The following is a 21652-nucleotide window of genomic DNA, read 5'->3' as shown; positions in this document are numbered from 1 at the left end:
TAATCAAATAGCTCGCGGAGCCCCTAGGCTTCTCTCACGGAGCCCTGGGGCTTCGTACGGAGCACTTTGAGAACCTATGAGTTAGAGGATAGATGACCACCACTGCCAGGCGCGCAGCCAGAATTTTTAAAATCGGAAATTCCCATTGCCGCCTGTAACGTCCACCGCGATTCCACCGTCCTTAAAAGAGCCGTCTTTTCAGCGAATAATGATCATCCTGTCAAGTAAATTATTCAATCCATGACAAATACGAGATTCTAGAATATCTTTATATATTAATTTAATGTGTCCAACGTAACTCGCGGTTGCTTCTATTACATTACTATTTGGTCCACGGCGTTAATACGTATTTTTATGCAATCTTTTATCAACTCGTTATCGCCATTAGAAAAATCTCAATAAATGGAATAAAATCATGCAAAGTACAACTTCATTTCATACAATAAATATACATATAAAGTTTAGCAGTAAATTAAAAAAAACATATTCATCGCCGCGATTGCTCCACCTGTTGAAAGAATTTTGTTTTGTTCTGTTTTTCAACGAATATATATTTTTCTGTTGTGCAAAGTGACATAAGGGCATATTTAAAATGTCTTGCTTTATTAATTTAATTGTTTTCAATTTAACCTGCGGTTGCGTCGACAAAATAAAATCCTCACCACTCTAATATGCCAAGGCAATCCGCGGACATAAAAATAAAAATGTGTGGTAAACTGCCCGATTATATCTTGTTTTGATCCGTATTTTGCAAATTCGGCAAATTTGAGATGTGTAAAACTGACTCCTCTCAATCGAAATGCCGCCACTCCGATTTTTTTTTAGATAAAACCGTTCCATCCAAAAATCTGCCGTAAAATCTCAGAGTAAAATTTATTTCAGCACAATAAAAATTGATTGAATATACTTTAGATTAATTATATTATACACACTCTCACAACCCGGTAAAAAACCTTGTATAATGTTAACACAAAAATTTTCGACAGCAATTTAATTAAGGTAATGGATAATCAGGCAAATGTTTCTAAAGGCGGACCAAACATAATGTAGAAAATTTGCGATTTTCACTGCCTAAATAAGCGTTTTTTAAACTGTCCCGGGCTTCAATAAAACATATTTTGTTTACGGTTTTATTTTCCATATTTTAAATTGCCGCTTTTCAATAAAAAAATTTGCGTTTTATTTAGAAACTCGCCGCCGATGAACGTACTCTCCGTATTCACAATTCTGTGCGAGTACAAAAATAAAATCATTGTTATCGTGGAACAAATTTGTGGAAAATTTGCGTTTTAAAAAAAATAACAAAAACGTAAAGGCGTTTACGGCCTAAATAACACGTCCGCTGATAAAGCAATCGCACGCAAGTTCCTATCGAGAATGTTTTCACTCAACGGAAACGTCTTGAAAGCGGCGGCGTCACAGAAATATCCGATATTCTTATGAACGCTAATTCAGATATTCGAATAACGAGATATTCGAATACTTTATTCAAATTGGCCATCCCTGATCATAATATCTATTCCCAAGGATAAATATGAAAATCCTATATTTGCTATTTACCGGTGTCTTAAAATAGAATGTTTGCAAGCGCATTAAATAACCACCAGCAAGACAGCTTACTGGTAACCGTACCGCCATCATCTAACATTCTATGCACCGGTACGGTACTGTCAAAGTGTCTAACTGTAGACAAGTTATTGCGCATTGCCGATATTGAGACCCAGACTGTCTCAGTGATGTTGTCTCAGCGTAAAGCGTATTCTTGAAATCACAGAACTGATATATTGCATGACCCAACTTTATTATTTTTAGATGAGTGTATTATCTCACTATAATCTATTTCTACTCATGAATGAACTTCTACTCATGAAAGGTCAGAAACTACGTAACAGCCAATCGGCCATTATTGTTTCCACAAACTGGAAAACACTATTGAATCATGATCAGTATGTCCTGCAAAAAAGCCTGTGGCACATATTTTGCTTGACTGATGATATTCCATTTAAAGTTACTGATCAAGCAAGAAATATTTAACACAACGAGCTAAAAATCACACCGCAGGTAACTTACAGTACTGGTACATTTAATACAGTACGGTAATACCGGTACCGATATTGCGCTACTTTTCGGTGCCAACTAATACATCTAAACATTCTGATTGCCCCCTTTCTGCCTTCCAACTTATAATTTATCAATGTGAATTGTCATGGCAGTTTTCATCGGAAAAATTTTGAGTAATTTAAATTGTAAGTAATTTCCTCATATGTTGACTCAAATCTTTTTTTTTTGCCAAATAAATTCCAATGCCAAACGGTATTTTCGTATAGAGATTTTAGTGTCGAATTAGTAGTAGTTATTATTTTTTTTCAATTACGGTAAACAGTTTTATAATTTCAAACACATTCCCCACAAGTTCAAATAATCTAAGTAACAATTAAATATGTGACATTTAAAATATAAATTATCATTACCAGAATTTCGTATCATATATTATCTAATGTATGTCCATTGAAAATATGTTAATCCATATTATCATACAGTCATCATCCAATTCGTGCACATTTTATATATCTATCATTAATTAATAGAATTAGTTAATTTTGCATTGAAATAAGAAAAATTAGACAGAAAACAACCAAAGTGGGTTTTTGGCACTTTTCTATATACTACCTATGTATGACCAAAATTCAGACATTCAAATATTTTCATATAATCTGCATTTAAGTTGATGTTGCATAGAAAACGTCACATCATGATTGATCTATGTATGAGATCATCCATGTGTTCATACAATAATAAATCATCTCTTTCACATGCTTTTAATAAATTTAAAATTCCTATCAGTTTACATTTGAATAATAAATGAATACTACTTTTACTTAACTATTTCATCATATTTTGCTGATTTTCGATATTCCCATATTGTTGATTTTCCGCATATTATAGTAATTAATTTGGATTTGCGCTCCGAATAATTTGCTAAAATAGTATTCTGATTATTTTCTATGCAACACCATTGCCAAAAATCTATGGTCCACTCACACTCTAAAAATAAATGACATACAGTTTCCTCAATATTATCTTCACACATTACACATATACCTGGTTCATTAATGAACCAGTGTTTTATTTTATCCCTGTTGGCAGTCCATAATGAACAAGAGAGCTATGCTCAAATATATGGACACGTTTAAAGTAAATGGCAGGTTCGAATCCCATGCGGGATGGTTATGTGCAAGAGGATTGCAGGACTCCTCGCCGCCGTTGGGTGGTTCACATAACCGCTGGTCGATCACGGCTCTCTCAATCATCAAGTCCATGCTTCAGAAAAACAAATACCTAACTAATCACAAAACCGACATGGAATGGTAACCGGACGAGATGCCGTGGTTCGCCATATGATTAAGCCGTCAAATCGGCCTTCCTCTCCCCCGGGATAAATATGTAAATCCTATCCTATGTCAACTTTTGAGCCAAATAAACATACACACGTAATGCTTTAAATCAAAAAGGTGAATTTAAAGTTTGATAGCGTGAATTTGCAGACATAATTTCATAACAGGTGAATAGAATACTTATATCAACCCAAAGGTAGGAATACGCTTGTCACCACACCTCCGATTGCCTTGCGTGGGTTCGCAGGTTTGAGTCCCGTGGGGCAAATAAGACTCCCCACCGCCATTGGGTAGTTCACATAAACATTGGCAGGCTACGGCTTCCTCTACCTTCGAGTAGTTCATCTGAAACCAAACAACTGACTGGTAATCGGGGAAAACACAGTGGAACGCCATACGAATAAGTCATATTATCAGCTTCCCTCTCCCTCGGGGAAAAATATGCCTATTATATCCTATTAAATCCCAACCAGGCTTCGACAAAAGCTACCGAATCTGAGTTTGTTTTCCTGCCAACTTGAAAAGTGGGTTGAATGCAAGATTATCTGTGAAATCTGCACTGGTCTTTGATCCTGCCAACTCCAAAAGTGGGTTGAATACAACATTCATCTGTGAAATCTGCACTGGTCTGAGGACTTCTGACTGATTGCTAGGGATTTTGCTCTGATCAAACTCTCAAAATCCACCTTACCCAGTGTGGAAAATAATACGCTGTTAATTGGGATTATCGTATTTCTTCACGTATAATACGCACTTTTGAGGCCAATCTTGGAGTTCAAAATAAGGGGTGCGTATTATGCATTGACATAGAAAACATCAAAAAAATAATAATCTTTATTTTATGCTTAACTGAGTAATAATTCTCACATATATTAATTCTAAGTTTGAATTTCATTTAGCAAAGTCTATTAGAATCAGATCATGCTTGTTTCGGTAGAAGCATGCCCAATCCAACAAAATATAGCGTTAGTAGAAGTAGAAATAATCTTAATCAATTCATTATCTCAAATATCCGGAAAAACAGTGAATTACAAGTGATGAGAACAGCTCTACATGGTTAACTGCTGTCATTGTCTTGCCTTTTCTCATCCAGAAACGGCAAAACTTCAAGGTCATAAATCACTAAATGTTACTCAAATTTGTGACCAGTCGGTGACCTCTCTCTGAAGTACAGTGGTTGAAAACACGCTCTGACGATGGGCCTTATCAGCTTTTTGAAAGATCAGAGACAATTAACAGCATGGTACTTTAATGTCAAATAACATCACATCATGATCGGCAGACGGCTACACCGTAAATACATTCAACAACATATTAATTAGGAGATATAGTTATCAAAAGGTAGACAGAATGCCTGAAACGTTAGTATAAATGATTTTCATTGAAAACCCGTTGATAACACAACTAAACTTTGTCCTCGGTATGAGTTCGCTCATGTATACGTAAATTGGATTTATCCGAGAAAGCTCTATCGCATTGTTTACAAATGTACGGTTTATTCCCTGTATGAATTCGCTCATACCTCTGCAAACTAGATAGTCGTGAAAAACCCTTTCCACATTGTTTGCAAGCTTTTTTTTTTTGCTTTAGTATGAGTTAGTATATGATCTTGTAAACTAGATGATCGTTTATTTAGGCCGAAGAGTTTCCACAATGTTGCTTGTTACATATTTGTTTAAATCTCCAGATCCATAATCATTTTCATCGTGATTGTACAAAAACATATGCTTTTCCAAACTGGACCCAGATGAAAAGTTTTCATCACAGATAACACAGGGAAATGTATTTTCAGCGGATTCCAGGATTTAGATAGAATTTTCCTTAACTAAAAATAATCACAATTCACAATCACTGAATATTGCTTAAGATACAAATAATTCACATTTGTAATTAGCTTATTTCATGATGCAGAATATCCAAAAAAATGTCATAAAATTTAGTGCAGTAAAAAGCAGTTAAATCTATGACTATGTGATGTCTATGAGACTAGGAAAATTTGTAATCTCCTTATACAAATTGTGAATGAGCTGCTTGCCGCTCAATGAGAAGCTGAGTTTTCTGGTGAAAAGCCTCTAATTAAAATTCAACCAAACTTCCCAGTAATTCTCTTCTAGCAAGGTTAATTTCACTTTAGGGAATGCAATTACCAATATAAGATTTCACAATGTCACGAGTGTCTATAGTGTAGTAATGCTCTTTCTAATGATATTCAATTTGTCATACATCTGCTGACTCATAAAAAAATGTAAGCACGATCACAAGTTTGAAAAACCATGCGATTATCACATATTCATGAATGAAAGCAACTGGATCACAGATACTGTACCGGTATTGTTAGAGTCACTCTAATCAAAGGCTATGTACTTTACCTTAAGTCCTGAATTTTGTGATCACTACTACTATTTCCTCACTAACAGTTTTAATAATCTAGAAACAGTACCGTACCGGCACCGTACATTTTATACTGGTACCGGTACACTTCCTTTCTTTAATATTTGAAAGAGTTATCTTTACTTCGGTTCTATAGACAAGACCAGAGCATAAATGAATGTTAGGGTATTTGGAAAGCTGTTTTCATATTCAAACTCCCTGAATCCGGAACGGCAGAGCAATCTAACTTATGTAGGCAAAGACAAAAAGCAGTCGTATTTCTGGTCGCTAAAGCAACTGTAGAATGATTTATTATACAAAATTTATCCTACGCGGAAAATTTACATATGGCATATATACGTAGATAGTTTATTTCGAAAACTCCACAATCTGACAATACAAACAGATTAAAAATGGAGAATTCTGGAGAGCGAACAAAACATTTAAAAAAAATTTAAAACATGATGAGTATAATGGGCCCGCTCACCAACACGCATTCATACCAAAAAACACAAATCTTGTTAAACAAGGCTTGGTTCAAAAATAAACACACACAAAAATAGATAGATACTTAGGGTTAGTTACGCGAATGTAATAAACTTTCGGACTGTTGTATACTTTTAAAACAGCCTGAAAGTTTGTTACATTCGCGTATATATATATAATATTTGAAATGGGTTTTCTTTCAAGTATCGACTTTCTTTGATATTTATTCAGTTTTTGTTCCCTAACAATGGCTTATCATTACCCATAACCTAACGATGATTTAACAATTGTAATCTAAGCAGCCGTTCAAGCATCAATTTGCGGATGGACGTTTTTAAGTTGACAAACAACTCGCCAACACAGTTTAGGTAGTCGAGTTATCCGCCCTGTCGCTTTGATTGGACGTGATACGACTTACATATTCATTATTCTGCAGACACTGTTGAGTTTCTATAAGTATATTCAGATTTTCCCGCAAAAAAATATACACAAAACACAAACACACAGAAGATTGGGAAAATTCTAAGGAAATTATACCCACATGCACGCTACTGTAAGAATCGGTAATAATTTTGCTGATAATACCGTGCAATACATTGTTGTATTTATTTTGTTTTTTAAAAAAATAAGATAATATGTAGGACAAGATAATTTTGCTCACTGACCTAAAATAAGTCTAAACATACAGGGCGAAAATTGCCAATTGCAGTTAATATTATCGAATTTAGTTAATATTTCAACTTCACAAGCATGATTTAGACTTTGAATTATTTTTAAATTGATGCCAACACAATCATTAAGGCGAAACGAAAGGTGTAAGACTTGTAATTAGACGTCATGCCTTCGGGGCACCATAATACTGATTACGCCAAAATAAAACCAAATAAGGGTGAGGTGATTATAGCTTATTTGCATTTGACAATATGGTGTCAATTATATACCAATTCACTCAATCTTTCGACTTCGTAAACGTGCCTTGAACTTAAAAGCGCTAACATTATAGTTGAAACAAAACAAAAGATAAAAAAAACTGCATTTAGACTATTATTTTTGAGAATGACTGCTTTACAACGCCGTGCCCTCGGGGCACCCACATATTGATTAATAAATTAACAACTCGATATGCGTGCGCTGTTACTTGTACTTTGTTTGGCTTGTCCGGTATACTTATCAATCGATCTTGATCGCTAAGTATGTTGATAGGTATTTGTCTGTCTGTTCGTTTGTCTATTAGATGAACGCGATATCTCACGAAGGCGAGGTTGAATCTGCTCCAAATTTTGCATGTGCATTCATCATATCTCGGACCAGAAGCCTATTGATTTTGGATGAATTATCGAGTTATTAATTAATTAATATTTTTTTTTTCGTTTTTTTATAATTAGCAAGTTATCAATTTATTAATCATTTTTTTTTGCGGCCGATCGATGAGTCTTCGGTCTCCGACCGATATTCTCGTTTGTATAATTGGTCATCGGCACGTACGGTAGACGCATAACGACGCTTCACTTTAGTTTTTAGTTACATGAACACATTTGCGCGCGGTCTAATGGCCGTGTGCGTGAAAACCTACAGTGATGATAGCAAAAAAGTCTCAAAAAATATTACCATCATTGTACGTTTGGAAGATTTGTATGACACCGAAGACCATAGCTTTTCATCGAAGATATGAAATTTTCCCAGCGTATTATGTCAATCACAAATATGTTAACATTGGTTATTCTATTCTATTACAATGGTGCCATTTACAATGCCAACATTTAATATTCATATTTAGATATTCTGCATTATGGAAACTTAATTAGAAATGAAAGAAACCATCAAAGACGTATTTCCCTGCCTCATCTGTGATGAAAACTTTTCATCAGGGGACCCGGCTTGGAAAAGCATATGTTTTTGCACATTCATGATGAAAATGATGAGGCTCGAGATTTGAGCGAATATGCAGCTAAGAGCAATGCTTTTTCTCAACAAACTTGCGGCGAAGAGAAATCTAAAGTTCATTCACGCTGTATCCAAACTGATTCAATTGATAAGACTGACAAACCACGTAATTGTCATGAAATAAAAGTAACCTCTCTTCTGGACGGAAAGTTGCAAAATCAGTCACTTGTTCACACCAACACAAAAGCTCGGTCAAATGTAGAAACCCATTGTGAGTATGAACCTCATCTTTGTAGACGAGGTGGAAAGGATTTATTCAACTTATGTGTGCATGAACAAACTCATACTGAAAAGAAACCCTATATTTGTAAAGATTGTGGGAAGGCTTTTTTGTATTCATCTACTTTACAAACGCATGTGCGAATTCATACTGGAGAGAGGCCTTATATTTGTAAAGAATGTGGTAGGGAAATTATCACTGTATCTAATTTACATAGGCATGAGCAAACTCATAATGGAGAGAAGCCTTATATTTGTAAACAATGTGGTAAATCATTTTCGCAATCATCTACTTTAAATGTTCATGAGCGAATTCATACTGGAGAAAAGCCTTGTGTTTGTGAACAATGTGGAAAAAGATTCTCAAACATATCTGATTTACATAGGCGCGAGCGAACTCACACTGGAAAGAAGCCTGATGTTTGTAAACAATGCGGCAAGAACTTTTCGCAATCAACTGGTTTGCACGTGCATGAGCGAACACATTCGGAAGAGAAACCTTATGTTTGTAAACACTGTGGTAAAGGTTTTTCGCACATATCTAATTTACATATCCATGAGCGAATTCATACCGGAGAAAAGCCTTATGTTTGTAAAGAATGTGGGAGTAAATTTCCTCATGTATCAAGTTTACATAGACATGAGCAAACTCATCGGACTGGAGAGAAACTTTATTTTTGTCAACAGTGTGGAAAGTTTTTTTTTGCGATTATTCAATTTACAAGTGCATGAGGAAACTCATACTGGAGAGAGGCCTTATGTTTGTAAACAATGTGGTAGTGAATTTTCGCATGTATCGAGTTTACTTAGGCATGAGCGAACTAATGAATCTCATGATACTATAGAGATTTCTTATGTTTGTAAACAACATGGAAAGGGTTTTCCGCAATTATTTACACTGAAAGCGCATGAGCGAACTCATACTGGGGAGGAGCCATATGTTTGTAGTAAATGTGGTAAAGGGTTTTCGCAATCATCTAATTTATATGTTCATGAGAGAAATTATACCGGAGATAATCCTTATGTTTGTAAACAATATGGTAAAGGTTTTTTGAATTCAACCGATTTACATAGGCATGAGCGAAGTCATCATACTGGAGAAAAACTTTATATTTGTAAACAACATGGTAAGGGCGCGCACTCATAAAGGTGAGAAACCTTATGTGTGTAAAGGGAATTTTCTCATGTATCCAGTTCACACAGGCATGAGCGAACTCATCATACTGCAGAGAGGCTTTATGTTTGTAAACAATGTGGAAAGAATCGTTAGAAAAACATTTGCTGATTCACACACGCAAAAGACTCTAGAAGCATGAATAATGTAGAAAAGAAATCCTACCCAAGGATAAAAATAATTGAATCGCAATGATTTTAAAATTTACTTTTATTGTTTTCAAAAAGTAAAATTGAATTGAATTTTTTTTTAAATGATTCACGTAGTTTTCTTATGATGATAATTTTGGCATTTATGTACATAATATCAGCTACGCGCATTTGAGTAACATCGTGATTATTGTTGGAATGTGATTAAGTATTATAACATTTTCTGTGTTTTAATTTACATTAGAAAAAAGGTGAAAGTAATAATTGTTTTATTGGGCATTATTTCTCACATATTGGGCGAAAGGTATTGAATCCGGTTTATTTACCCTGCTAGGACAGTGATTCTTGAACTTTTTCTCAATACGCTTCTCTAAATGCATTGTTAGTCCGCCCCCAATTTACTAATAAATATTACATTATATTTGCCGTCAATAGTTTTTTTCTTCACAATAAAAGATTATGATATTGAACCTTTGTGTGCCTAAATCTGACACTTCTGAATATTGGGTTTCCGCAACAATAAACACGAAAATTAACTCGATTATCATTCACTGAATCAAATATGACATCTCAAGAATTCTCAATGTAGTTCTTTATCTCGTTCGACTGTCAGATGGGCAAAATTTATATATTTTTTTACCCCATTTTTGTGAAACAAGTGTAACTCATCTACTAATGAAGTATTGAAAAATAAATAACGCTTCTGTGACCACCATCTTTAACATTTTATTTTCTGAACTAAATTATGTCAAAAAATCTGTGTCTCTTCTACAGTTGACTTTTGTAAAACCCCTTTGCTAGTATGCTTTACCATCACTAACCTTTTGACAATTTGGTAAATATTTTTTCTAGGTAGACCTTGCAAAACAGTTTACATAATGATAACCTCCGATTTGCTTAAAAGCATATAACCACTTATCAGCGAAAAATACTGGAAATAAACTTATTCTATATCATTTCAGCTTTAGATACACTGTTGTTATTAAACTAAAAATTCTCCAAAAAATAGATTGCTAAGCTATTTGATTGAAATTTTCGAAGTCAACTCAGTATATATATTCTGAATAGTAGAAAAAACACAACCGTATACAAATTACGAGAAAATGATAATTTTGTTTTACTGAGGGAGGGAAGCCTCATGGAATGGTTATCGAACAGCGACACTAAACGCTTATAAATTTGTCCGAGTGGGTTAGAGAAGATGTAATTTAATCTCAGGGGAGAGGAAAGCTGATAAGTCAGCTTAACGGTATGGTGGATCACGGCTTTTCGTCCGATCACGCGTCCTTGGACTTGCATGCAGTGGTCCAGTCGTCGGAGTCTATCATTTTTTTAAACATCAATTAATCTCAGTGGGATTCGAACCTGCGAACCCGCGCAGAGTAATCAGGGATCCATTCACCAATATTTATTACAATTCAATGTATTAGTAAAGCCCCAACTTTCTCGTAAAATGAGAAATGCGTGGGTGGTTATGTGCGAGAGTCGGGAGAATGGCGTGAGAGGCTGTGATTCGCCATATGATTAAGCCGCTTTATCGACTTCCCACTCCCCGGGATAAATATGTAAATTGAATTCTATCCTGACGATTGCGAGTGATTAGACGTGGTTTTCTTCAACGACGATCGTGTGTAAGATATCGAGGATGAGCGAAAGTTTTTACAAGATCTTCCATGAATCGCACGTGTTGGAGAGATACAGTTACGTGCTCGTAAACCTTCTTTATGAAGTTAGACCAGGGGTGCACAACCTGCGGCCATCGAAGGTAAAATCTGTGGCCGTGCTGGTGTGTTACAGTTTGTGTTACTGCAAAACAATTTGTTTTATGTTGGTTGACTGTTACGGAAAATCGTAGCAGTACTTATATCTGAAATGGAAATGAATTATCAGTATCATAAAAAAGTAACAGTTGTAAATATTCTTTCATATCTCTTAAGCGGGATATCGTCAAAAGTAAACGGTTCTTTAATTCCAGATGAAATTAGAATTATTTTCAGCGTGCATGAAACGAAGTTACTATTGTTCGAAACCTGATCGCAATGACGCCAGGCTTTTTCAGCGCATAGTGATTTTTTATGTTGCTTAACATATTTAATCCATGACCGATACCAGAAATTAAATTGTCTTTCTATATTGATTAAGTTGTGTTAGACGTAACACGCGACCAAAGACATAAAGAAAGCATCATTGCTTCTGTAATAATATATCTGTGGACATTTAAAAAACGTAGTGAAACGGTCCTATCATCACAATACCTGACAGTAATTCAAGAATAGGTAAGATGGTACAATGTGTGCATAAATAAATTTTTAACATCGGTGATTGTGATATAGTTTCCAACACAGAAATTTAATTGTTAAATTTTGGCGATTCACGTAATCTATTTTTTTTTTGTTGCGGGATCCCGAAACAAAAGTCATGGGGATAATATTTTATAACATCGTTTTCAGTTTCAGTAGTTACTCTCCTATTTTCAGTCCAAAATTTAAGTTGCAGATTCGCTCTATTATAATCTCAAGCGTTAGTTAACGAGTTTTTAACAGAGGACACCCAGGTCAGGGCGGGAAAAAAACAATTATTGGCGTCTTTGAGGCACAAAACGTACGAGTGTAAGAGCGGATAGGGATTTTCAAAAATATAGTTTACAGACACAATCGATGTTAACGGTCCAAATGACCACATCATGCGTACCGAATCAATCAGTGACTTGAATGAAAAAAGCTTCGCAAAATTATTGTCTAAAGTATAAATTCTTTAATTAATCCTGAAAAGGCCTGTTGTCGATGATCGATTAGGAACTTACGCGTTTATATGATTAAACGCACAATTTTGCAAGAAATAGAACATTTAATTCTGATGTACGCTGCTGCTAAAGGATGTGAGATAAGGAGTATCTGCGAGAAGATATTTATCCAATGCCTGCAAAGTTATAAACGCTGACGAATAATATCAGCAATTATAACGTAATAAGCAAAGTAAATATTTGTTGCGTTGTCAACAACTTCGGAAGCACAGTAATTCTCAGCGGAAGTAAGTGTCGACCCTTCCGACTGTATATGAAATCTGAATATCTCTCATTCATTAAAATTATTCGATGCAATAAAATACTGACCACTAAAAACTTTGATTTTTCATATATGTTTAACTTTTACCATTTCATGCACGTTTTAGACGCAAGTCAATAACATATATCAATAAATACCAATTCTATAATTAATAAATAAAGCTCATAAAAAATCTCGATCCCACTGGCGGCCGTAGACTTTTTACAAAAACATGATGCGGCCGTCTGAAAAGAAAAGGTTGTGCACCCCTGAGTTAGACAAATGACCCTCCAGAGGTGCCAACAACGCTCAGCACGATGCACAACCGTGCGGCCCCGATAAAGTTTTGCAGCTCGCTGTAGTCGCGGCCCTTCTCGCTGGCAATAATTATTATTCAAATTTGATTAAGAGGAACTGTAGCGTAAATTGTGTTTCAGTAAGAAAATCGCAACGTGGAATTTAAAGTTCAAACTGTCAAACGAAAAATCTTACATCACAATGATCAAATGTTTGTTGCTGCGTTGGCGGTTTGTTGTAGCTTTATTGCGGTTGGTCTCAGTAACAGTGCGATATGTCCTGCGCTGCATTGACTACATATCACAAAACTTTCAGATAAGATGGAAACACACAAGTCAACTTCTTCTGATATGGCATCGCAATATATACTTTGCAATACTGTTAATATACGTTTGTTTTCAGTTCACAGTATTCTAATATTATTGATTCCCAAATCATGCGGCTCTCACATATTTGTGACTTGGTGCATGCGCGGCTTTTATACTAAAAAATTTCGCCCATCCCTTTCATACTGTATGCCTCAAGAGATTCTCAGGTGTGCCGAGGAGCGGTTTGACATTTTGGAAACTAGGCCATTTGTATTACACATAGGCATGCATGCATGCAACGGGCAAGCTTGTGAGACGTGAGTATGCAGTATTAGGCTGGTAATATTATTGCATTTGCCTTGTCGTTGTAGTAAAGATGATCGTCACGGTATAATTATATTATGTCATAATCAACCAATCATTTATTTTGGTTCTCTGACAAAACAAAAGGTAAACGGACAAAACAAAATGCAGAGATACCTGGGAGACGGGCATAACTCAAAATGAAGTTAAAAAGCGAACAATGTAAATGCCCGCCCACCAAAAAAAGTAGGTAATTGAATGTAATAAACTTCTGACAACTGAAAATTTGAACCACATATTAGTATCCAACCAGGATTTATAGAGAGATCACCAGAATAAATATATAGATGAAGCCGATTTTGAATTGCTCGGCGGTATGGCGCATCGTGCTAAGCGTTAGGAATACGCTCTGATCCCTTCGTGGGATCGCAGGTTCGATTTCCATGCGGGAATGATCATGTGCGAGAGGATTGCTGGACTGCTTGTCGCCGTAGGGTGGTTCACGTAACCGCTGGTCGGTTACGGCTTCCTCCACCATCAAGTCCATGCTTTCGAAAACAAATAACTGGTTAACTAATCCCATACCCGACCTTGACTGGTAACTGGACGAGAGGCCGTGGTTCGCCATATGATTAAGCCGTCCTATCGGCTTTCCTTCCCCCCGCCCCCTCTACCCTGCCCCCCCCAACAGGCTAACAGGGAAGCAAGTTTTAGTTTGCAAATTCTATCCAATCCAATCGGTACAAAAGCCACTAAAACAATTTTCTAGCCCAGTGGTTCTCAAACTTTTTGAACCGAGCCCCTTTTATAGAATAAGCTACAGATAGTATTTTTATTCAAAAAGACGTTGAAAATATGTTGACGTAACGTAAATAATGGAACAAATGTAATGTGAATATCTGAAATAAGACGGGCATATCTAACAAATATTGTAGTTTTAATGAGCTTCACGGCCCCGCGAAAAATTTTCTACCCCAACCTCAATTGTGAGGCGCGTAGAAGGAAAAAAGGGAGCGATAAAACCTCGTTCCAATCGTTTTTTAAAACAGGCACATCGCATTAACATTTGCGGAATAACTTGTTCAAAGACACTAAACGAGCAAAAAAAGTTCGAGAACCACTGCCATATACACTTCCGTCTTTAGTCCTTCATTATGTTACCGTCATTAGCATTTGATCATTAACACTCCCAGTTTTCAACGCACAATAAATATCACATTGTCCACATTAAATGAAAAATATTTAATCTCATCGGTTAATTTCAAACTTTCAAAAAAAAAAATTTGTCATCTGACATATGTGAGTTTAAGTTGAGAAATTCCGTCCCAATGTTATCGAATTATGGTGTTACAAAATGAAATTACAACATGTATGTACAAAAATTTATACAAAAACAAACGAAAAAAATATATTGAAATTGACTTATCTGATAACTAAAGCTAGCATCATCTGGTAAAATCCGAATTGGATTATCATTGCCATGTTTGGCTAATTGTTCAAGATCTTACTTTGAAAATCTCCTGAACAAAATTAAAACAAAAAACTGAACTTTTAAAATATTGCTTTTCTCTCAAATTAACTATCAATGTCATTTATTATTCTCTTAATATAAAGCCAAACGCACGAATGAATATGGCAGAATAAAACATTTCCAAAGTTTTGACTTTTTAAACTATTTATTTTTAAATTCAATCAAAATTTCAAAAGAATATGAGTAGCTTATACCTGCATTATGATTAGGTTAAATATAAGGAAAACGTCTTCCAAACGATCCAATATGTAAGGAACCCACACAAACTGTTGTTTTCCTGCCTATGTTGTTTTTGTAAACGCAGTCTATTCAAAAAGCGCATCACACATTGTTTACACAGTTAGGTTTGCTCATACCAATGTAATTTGGATTCTTTCAAGTATGTCTTCGCTCATGGGCATGCAAAGTGGATAAATGTGCAAAATGCTTACCACATTCTTTACAAACATAAGGTTTCTCTCCAGTATGAGTTCGTTCATGCACATGTAAATTAGATAATTGTGAAAAACTTTTTCCACATTGTTTACAAATATGTGGTTTCTCTCCAGTATGAATTCTCTCATGTTCAGATAAAGTGGATGATCGTGAGAAAGCCTTTCCACATTGTGTACAAACATAAGGTTTCTCTCCAGTATGAGTTCGTTCATGCGCTTGTAAATCAGATAATTGTGAAAAACTCTTTCCACAGTGTTTACAAACATGAGGTTTCTCCCCAGTATGAGTTCGTTCATGCGCTCGTAAATTAGATAATTGTGAAAAACTCTTTCCACATTGTTTACAAACGAAAGGTTTCTTTCCAGTATGAGTTCTCTTGTGCACAAGTAAACTAGATGATCGCGTAAAACTTTTTCCACATTGTTCACAAATGAAAGGTTTTTCCCCAGTGTGAGTTCGCTCATGTATTGATAAAGCAGATGAATATGAAAACCACTTTTCGCATTGTTTACAAGAATATGGTTTCTCTCCAGTATGAGTTCGTTCATGCACTTGTAAACCAGATAATTGTGAAAAACTCTTTCCACATTGTTTACAAATATGAGGTTTCTCTCCAGTATGAGTTCGTTCATGCGCTCGTAGAATAGATATTTGTGAAAAACTCTTTCCACATTGTTTACAAACGAACGGTTTCTTTCCAGTATGAGTTCTCTTGTGCACATGTAAATTAGATGACTCCGTAAAACACTTTCCACAATATTCACAAACATGTGATTTCTCCCCATATTGATTAGAGGCACCAGGTTTTTTGCCGCAATGAGTTCGCTTATGCCCTTGTAAATGAGATAATCGCGTAAAACACTTTCCACATTGATTACAAATATAAGGTTTTTCTCCAGTATGAGTTCTTCCATGCCTCTGTAAATGAGATAATCGAGAAAAACACTTTCCACATTGTTTACATATATGAGGTTTCTCTCCAGTATGACTTCGCTCGTGCCTAAGTAAACTAGATAATTGTGAAAAATCCTTTCCACAATGTTTACAAGCATAAGGTTTTTCGCCAGTGTGAGTTCGCTCATGCTCTCGTAAACTAGATAATCGTGAAACACATTTTCCACATTGTTTACAAATATAGGGTTTATCTCTTTGAGGAATCCTCATATGCCTGTTTAAATTCCGCTTTGATTTGAAGCTCTTCCCTAATTGTTTGCAACTATATGATTCATCTCCACTGTTGCTTTTCAGATTAGGCATTGGTCCGGTGTTGGTATGGACAAGTGACTGGGTTCGTGATTTCCCTTCCAGTTTAGTGGTTTAGCAAAACCACTTCCTCTATTTTTTTTTCAGATACACAAAGTGAAGAAGTTTTACTTGTAATATATTTTCCACAATTCTCCTCAGAGTTAGTAGGCTGACTAGTTCCAGCAATGTTGTTAGTCACATATTCGTTTGATTCTTCAGTGCGATAAGAATTTTCATCATTGTCAATGTGCAAAAATATGAACAGTTTTCAGCGCAGTTAAGGCAAGGAAATACGTCTTTGGTAAAAATTTCCAAATTAAATAAAATCTAAAAACAATTGTAAATTTCAGTATTATGCACTTCTGACCATGAAATTGTCATGAAATTTATTAGAAGCATTAATATTTTTAATAAACTTATATTTTTCGTGCAAATTTCGATCGTCAGCTTGCTTCTAAATGAGAACCGTAAAACCGGCTAACTTCGGATGCCTTGTAACTTCGGATGAAATTTTCAATCGTTAATATTTCGGCTAAATTACGTCATATTGTGCTTCTGGCAGTTTCTATAGCAAGGCCTTATATATCTAAATCTGTTATCATATTCAATCGCGCAATTTAATTTATTTTTTGATTAAAAAAATCACGTCTTAACCTAAAATTGACACTCCGTTTTCGAACGGCTTAAATCGTGACTTCTACTGATGCTAAGTTCCTCAAAATACTGTCATTCGATAGAGGGTGTTATCAATGTATATAGAAAATTAGACTGATCACGAGATGTCGCAGGAGACTCGAGAAAAAATTGAAATTCAAATAATAGCTCACTTTGAAGACGACGTCATGTTGCGTCGCCGATAGGGATGCCACTTTTGGATTTACGGATCGATTCGCATCTTTTCTGAATCGATTCGAATCAGATTTACTCGATTCGGAAAAAGAGAGCGATTTACCGAAAAAAAACATTGAACGTTTGTTGAATCGTTGTTTTCGGCGGCGAACTGCCGAATGCGTTTATGCGGCACTCCAAATAACAACAAATTAAGGCACGGAAATAAATGAAAATGAATTTTTCGTGATTGACTTTTTTACTTATCTGCCGTCGTATGTTTCAAATTCGGCACAACACACTCTTTTACGCTCACTCGAGATGATGTGTGGCGTAATTTCCCCCAAACCGCGAGTTCAGTTTTCCACTGAATAGCCTAAGTTTCTATTATGCGCGAATTTAAATGGATCGTATATCTGAAAATTCGTGACAATTTTGAAAATTTTCAACAGCACACCTGCGCTGCGACTAAGTTATTGTACACCGCGGCATGATTGTATAAAGAATCAGCTACCGACGTCTCAGATGATATTTAATTTTGATTGAAATTTAATTTAAACTTTGTTCTGGGTGAGATATTTCGCGTACATTTGAAGAGAACTATTACTGAATGAGTTCATCGGCCAGCAATGTTAATTGACAATCGTGTTTCTCATCCTAAAATATATATATTTATTTTATTTACGTTTGTCAGGCTTCCATTCGAGTGGCGGTGAACAAAAACATACACGTCTTTTACATCTGTTACAAAAAAAAATTAGTATTTAATTTTAATTTTGTTAGGGCGATACAAGCGGGAATAAAACATTTCAGATTATTTCTAGCAAATGTCATAACGGACAGGTGGGAGTAAATAATACTTGGAGTGAATAATACTTGAGGAATGGTAACTTGTGCACTGTTTTACATCAACACGTGCCACATTGCAAACGTTATACGACATAAAGCGTGTTTTGTCTTCATGCACGCACTTTTCGCTCGAGTTGCGGTGACGCAGGGAGGTGATTCCCCATTCGAAGATAGATATTTAGTGGCGTAGTGAAAAATGAGACAATTAAGACATAAAAAATGATCTGATCGACGAGAAAATTAAATGCATGTACAGAGAATTACACCAATGTTATATATTTCAAGTTTGACGCAAATCGGACAACAAACGGCTGAGTAATCGATTAAAGTATAGTGAAATCATCCGAAGTCAGCCATTTCACAGAAGCTAGTTTTATATGGCCCACAGTCTATGTTTGAGCATGTTTTCAGTGCTCAACTATTTGCAAATGCACCAACAAGACAACTGGTCTCATGTAGTTTCGTACCTAACATACTTCCAGTAGGCGTAGCATAACAATTTTTTCACGTGTCAATCCTAACCCCCACCTGACCACACCATCCAAAAATTACGTCACTACGACGTCACAGTGACGTAATACAGCCCTTCAAACCATGCGAACTGTTACCCAAGACGCGCAGACGAGAACCCGAAATCGAACAGTCATTTCTCTCGTTTTCCTGTCGCAATGATCCCGATAGGAGAGAGATACCGTAAACGCAGGTAACTTCGGATGAAATTTTCAATCGTTTATATCTTGACTAAATTATGTCATATTTTGCTTCTGGCAGTTTCTATAGAGTGTCCTTATATATCTAAATCTGTTATCATATTCAATCGCCTAATCTTATTTATTTTTTGACACAAAAAATCACATTTTAGCCCAAAATTGGCACCTTGTTTTTGAGCGGCTAACATAGCGAATTCTGCCGACGCTAACTTCACTAAAAGACCGTCAATCGCTAGAGGGCATACACAATGTACAAGGAAAATTACAGTGATCACGAGATGTCGTGTGTGATTCAAGTAAAATATATTATTTTAATTTAAAAATATCGTCAAAATATCGACGTTACGATGCTTACGCTGAACGTGACGTCAACAACGTGATTCAATTTCGCTCCATTTAAAGCCGACGTCACATTGCGTAACTCGCTGCGACATTTGAACGCCAGACTATGTGGCACCACGTGTAGTTAAATATAAAGTGAAAGCTCCTACCTGATCCTAGTCACCAAATCCTACAAAAACTTCATTATAGCCCCAGTCATATGCTGTTTATTCATTGTGAATCCGTTTAATGCACATCAAATTTGTGCGTTAATATTTTTGCATTCATTCTCCGAACGTATAGATGTTGTTGATACGTAAGGCTAATGAACAGCCAGTTACGCGTATCTATACTATCACAATGATAAAGTATGTATGTTTACGATGATAATATTATAAGCGTAGAATGTTGCACAGGTGAGCATGAAACTCAGGTGCACTCAGTAGGAGGTTGGACCACATACGAGTAAGTCGCAAAATGAAGAAAAGAGTATCAAAGTTTCTATTTGGCGTTTTTATCCGTTTCATGTCATTTGACTTTGTCTATCTGCCTGTGAATACATTATATCTGAATTATGAACACGAGCCACAAGCTACACCGTTCCATATTGTTTTCCATTTCCACTGCCATTTTTTACTACCTATCGTAATTCATCATTGTTTTTTTTTTTTAATTTCATTCGTTTCATTTTTGTTTCGTATTAAAAATTGTTTTCCACTTCCATTTTTACGACTTAGTTTATTCGTCTGTTATTTTATTTTCATTTGTCCCATGTTGTCTATTTTTTGTTTTGTATTAAAACGATCATATTAGCAAAATCTAGCACTTTCATGAAATTAAGAATAGTCAGAAGTAAATGGTTTAGTTTTGCGAAATGTCAGAAATAGCGATGGGCAAAATTATCATCAATTATTACATGCGTTGTATTTTGAAGCATTTTAGCGGTAATAATTATGGCGTGACACTGTCAAAATCGTCGAGTAAAGTGCTGAGTTCGCAAATTCCGTAGATAAAATTGTGAGTTAGTCGGTAACGATTTTAGCTATAATAATCGTCGGGTTATTGTTTTGTCCAAAAAAAAAAAAACGTTAAAACTTGAGGGAAACAGTTATATATAATTAGCGTCCGACCCGCTATTAGGACCAAAAGCCTTATGACAAGTATAAATGCATAACGGCCGATTTATTCAATTATTATAATAAATAAAAATTCAGGATTCGTGCAATCGCAGGTGCAAAGCATAAGAACGTCAATCATCGTCTTAATAAATATCTCCATTCCGGTGTCGATAATAATATCACCGTTCTCTTTAACCCTTCCCATGCAATTTTTATTTTTTATTAAATAACCGTATTTGCTACGCCGACTTTATGCATTTGTATCCCCACAACTAATCGATCGACTAACGAAAAAGTAATGATCCTCTGCTGCCCACTGACGCCTCGTTGGAAAGCTTATTTGAAGAGCTTGCAATTGGCGATTAAAAAAAAATTTTTTTTAAAGGGGTGGTCTGAGTCACAAACCGGATAGAGAAAAGGCATTTTTTTTTCTTGGGTGTTGAAACTTCAAACCGTGATAAAAAATAGAAATATTCGCTAAATCCTTTACTGTTACCGCTTCTTGGTTGGCAAACAATAGCATAATATTGCTGTAGCAATTTCGTTATCTAACTCAAAATACTTTGGTAGATGGAAGAGATAATATGTCTTCTATTACCACCCAAAAAACACCGAAATTTGCATAAATTTCAAAAACACACCCTCGTTCTGCCGCAAATAAAATTCCCATGGTAAACGAAAGCGAGATTTACCGTCGCTTATGTTAATCTCGAAGAAGACTTCTTATCAATAAACTAAAACCCGGAAAAACTAGACCAAGAGTTTGCGACCGATTGCTAAATAAAACAGTGGAGTACATCAACGTACCCGCCGCAATCTAGGGAGTTTTGTCGTGGGCACGTATACGTGCCCACCTCACGGAAAGGGTTAAACTCGATCGATTAATAATATACAAACAGTGATAAGACCACAAAGCCAACACATAA

General features: G+C 35.6%; 2 protein-coding genes across 2 annotated transcripts in view; one reads left to right on the top strand and one right to left on the bottom strand.

The window, feature by feature from the left end:
* The window catches only part of LOC120330489 (uncharacterized), a 280708-nt gene that overhangs the window by 66497 nt on the left and 192559 nt on the right, over positions 1 to 21652 (top strand). The gene's annotated exons all lie outside the window — the stretch shown is intronic.
* Positions 1 to 21652, bottom strand: part of LOC120344081 (uncharacterized) — a 32702-nt gene that overhangs the window by 4189 nt on the left and 6861 nt on the right. The window contains exons 2-3 of the mRNA XM_078112623.1: positions 15599 to 17227; positions 4806 to 4985 (exon numbers count right to left, since the gene is read on the bottom strand). Of these exons, the coding sequence (XP_077968749.1) occupies positions 4806 to 4985; positions 15599 to 16912 (1494 nt within the window). The 5' untranslated portion in view covers positions 16913 to 17227. The remainder of the gene's footprint in view (positions 1 to 4805; positions 4986 to 15598; positions 17228 to 21652) is intronic.

The sequence above is a fragment of the Styela clava genome, chromosome 5 (genome assembly GCF_964204865.1).
Source record: "Styela clava chromosome 5, kaStyClav1.hap1.2, whole genome shotgun sequence".
Taxonomy (NCBI): Eukaryota; Metazoa; Chordata; class Ascidiacea; order Stolidobranchia; family Styelidae; genus Styela; species Styela clava.
The sequence above is the reverse complement of the archived record's forward strand: the minus strand, read 5'-3'. Positions and strand labels throughout refer to the sequence as shown.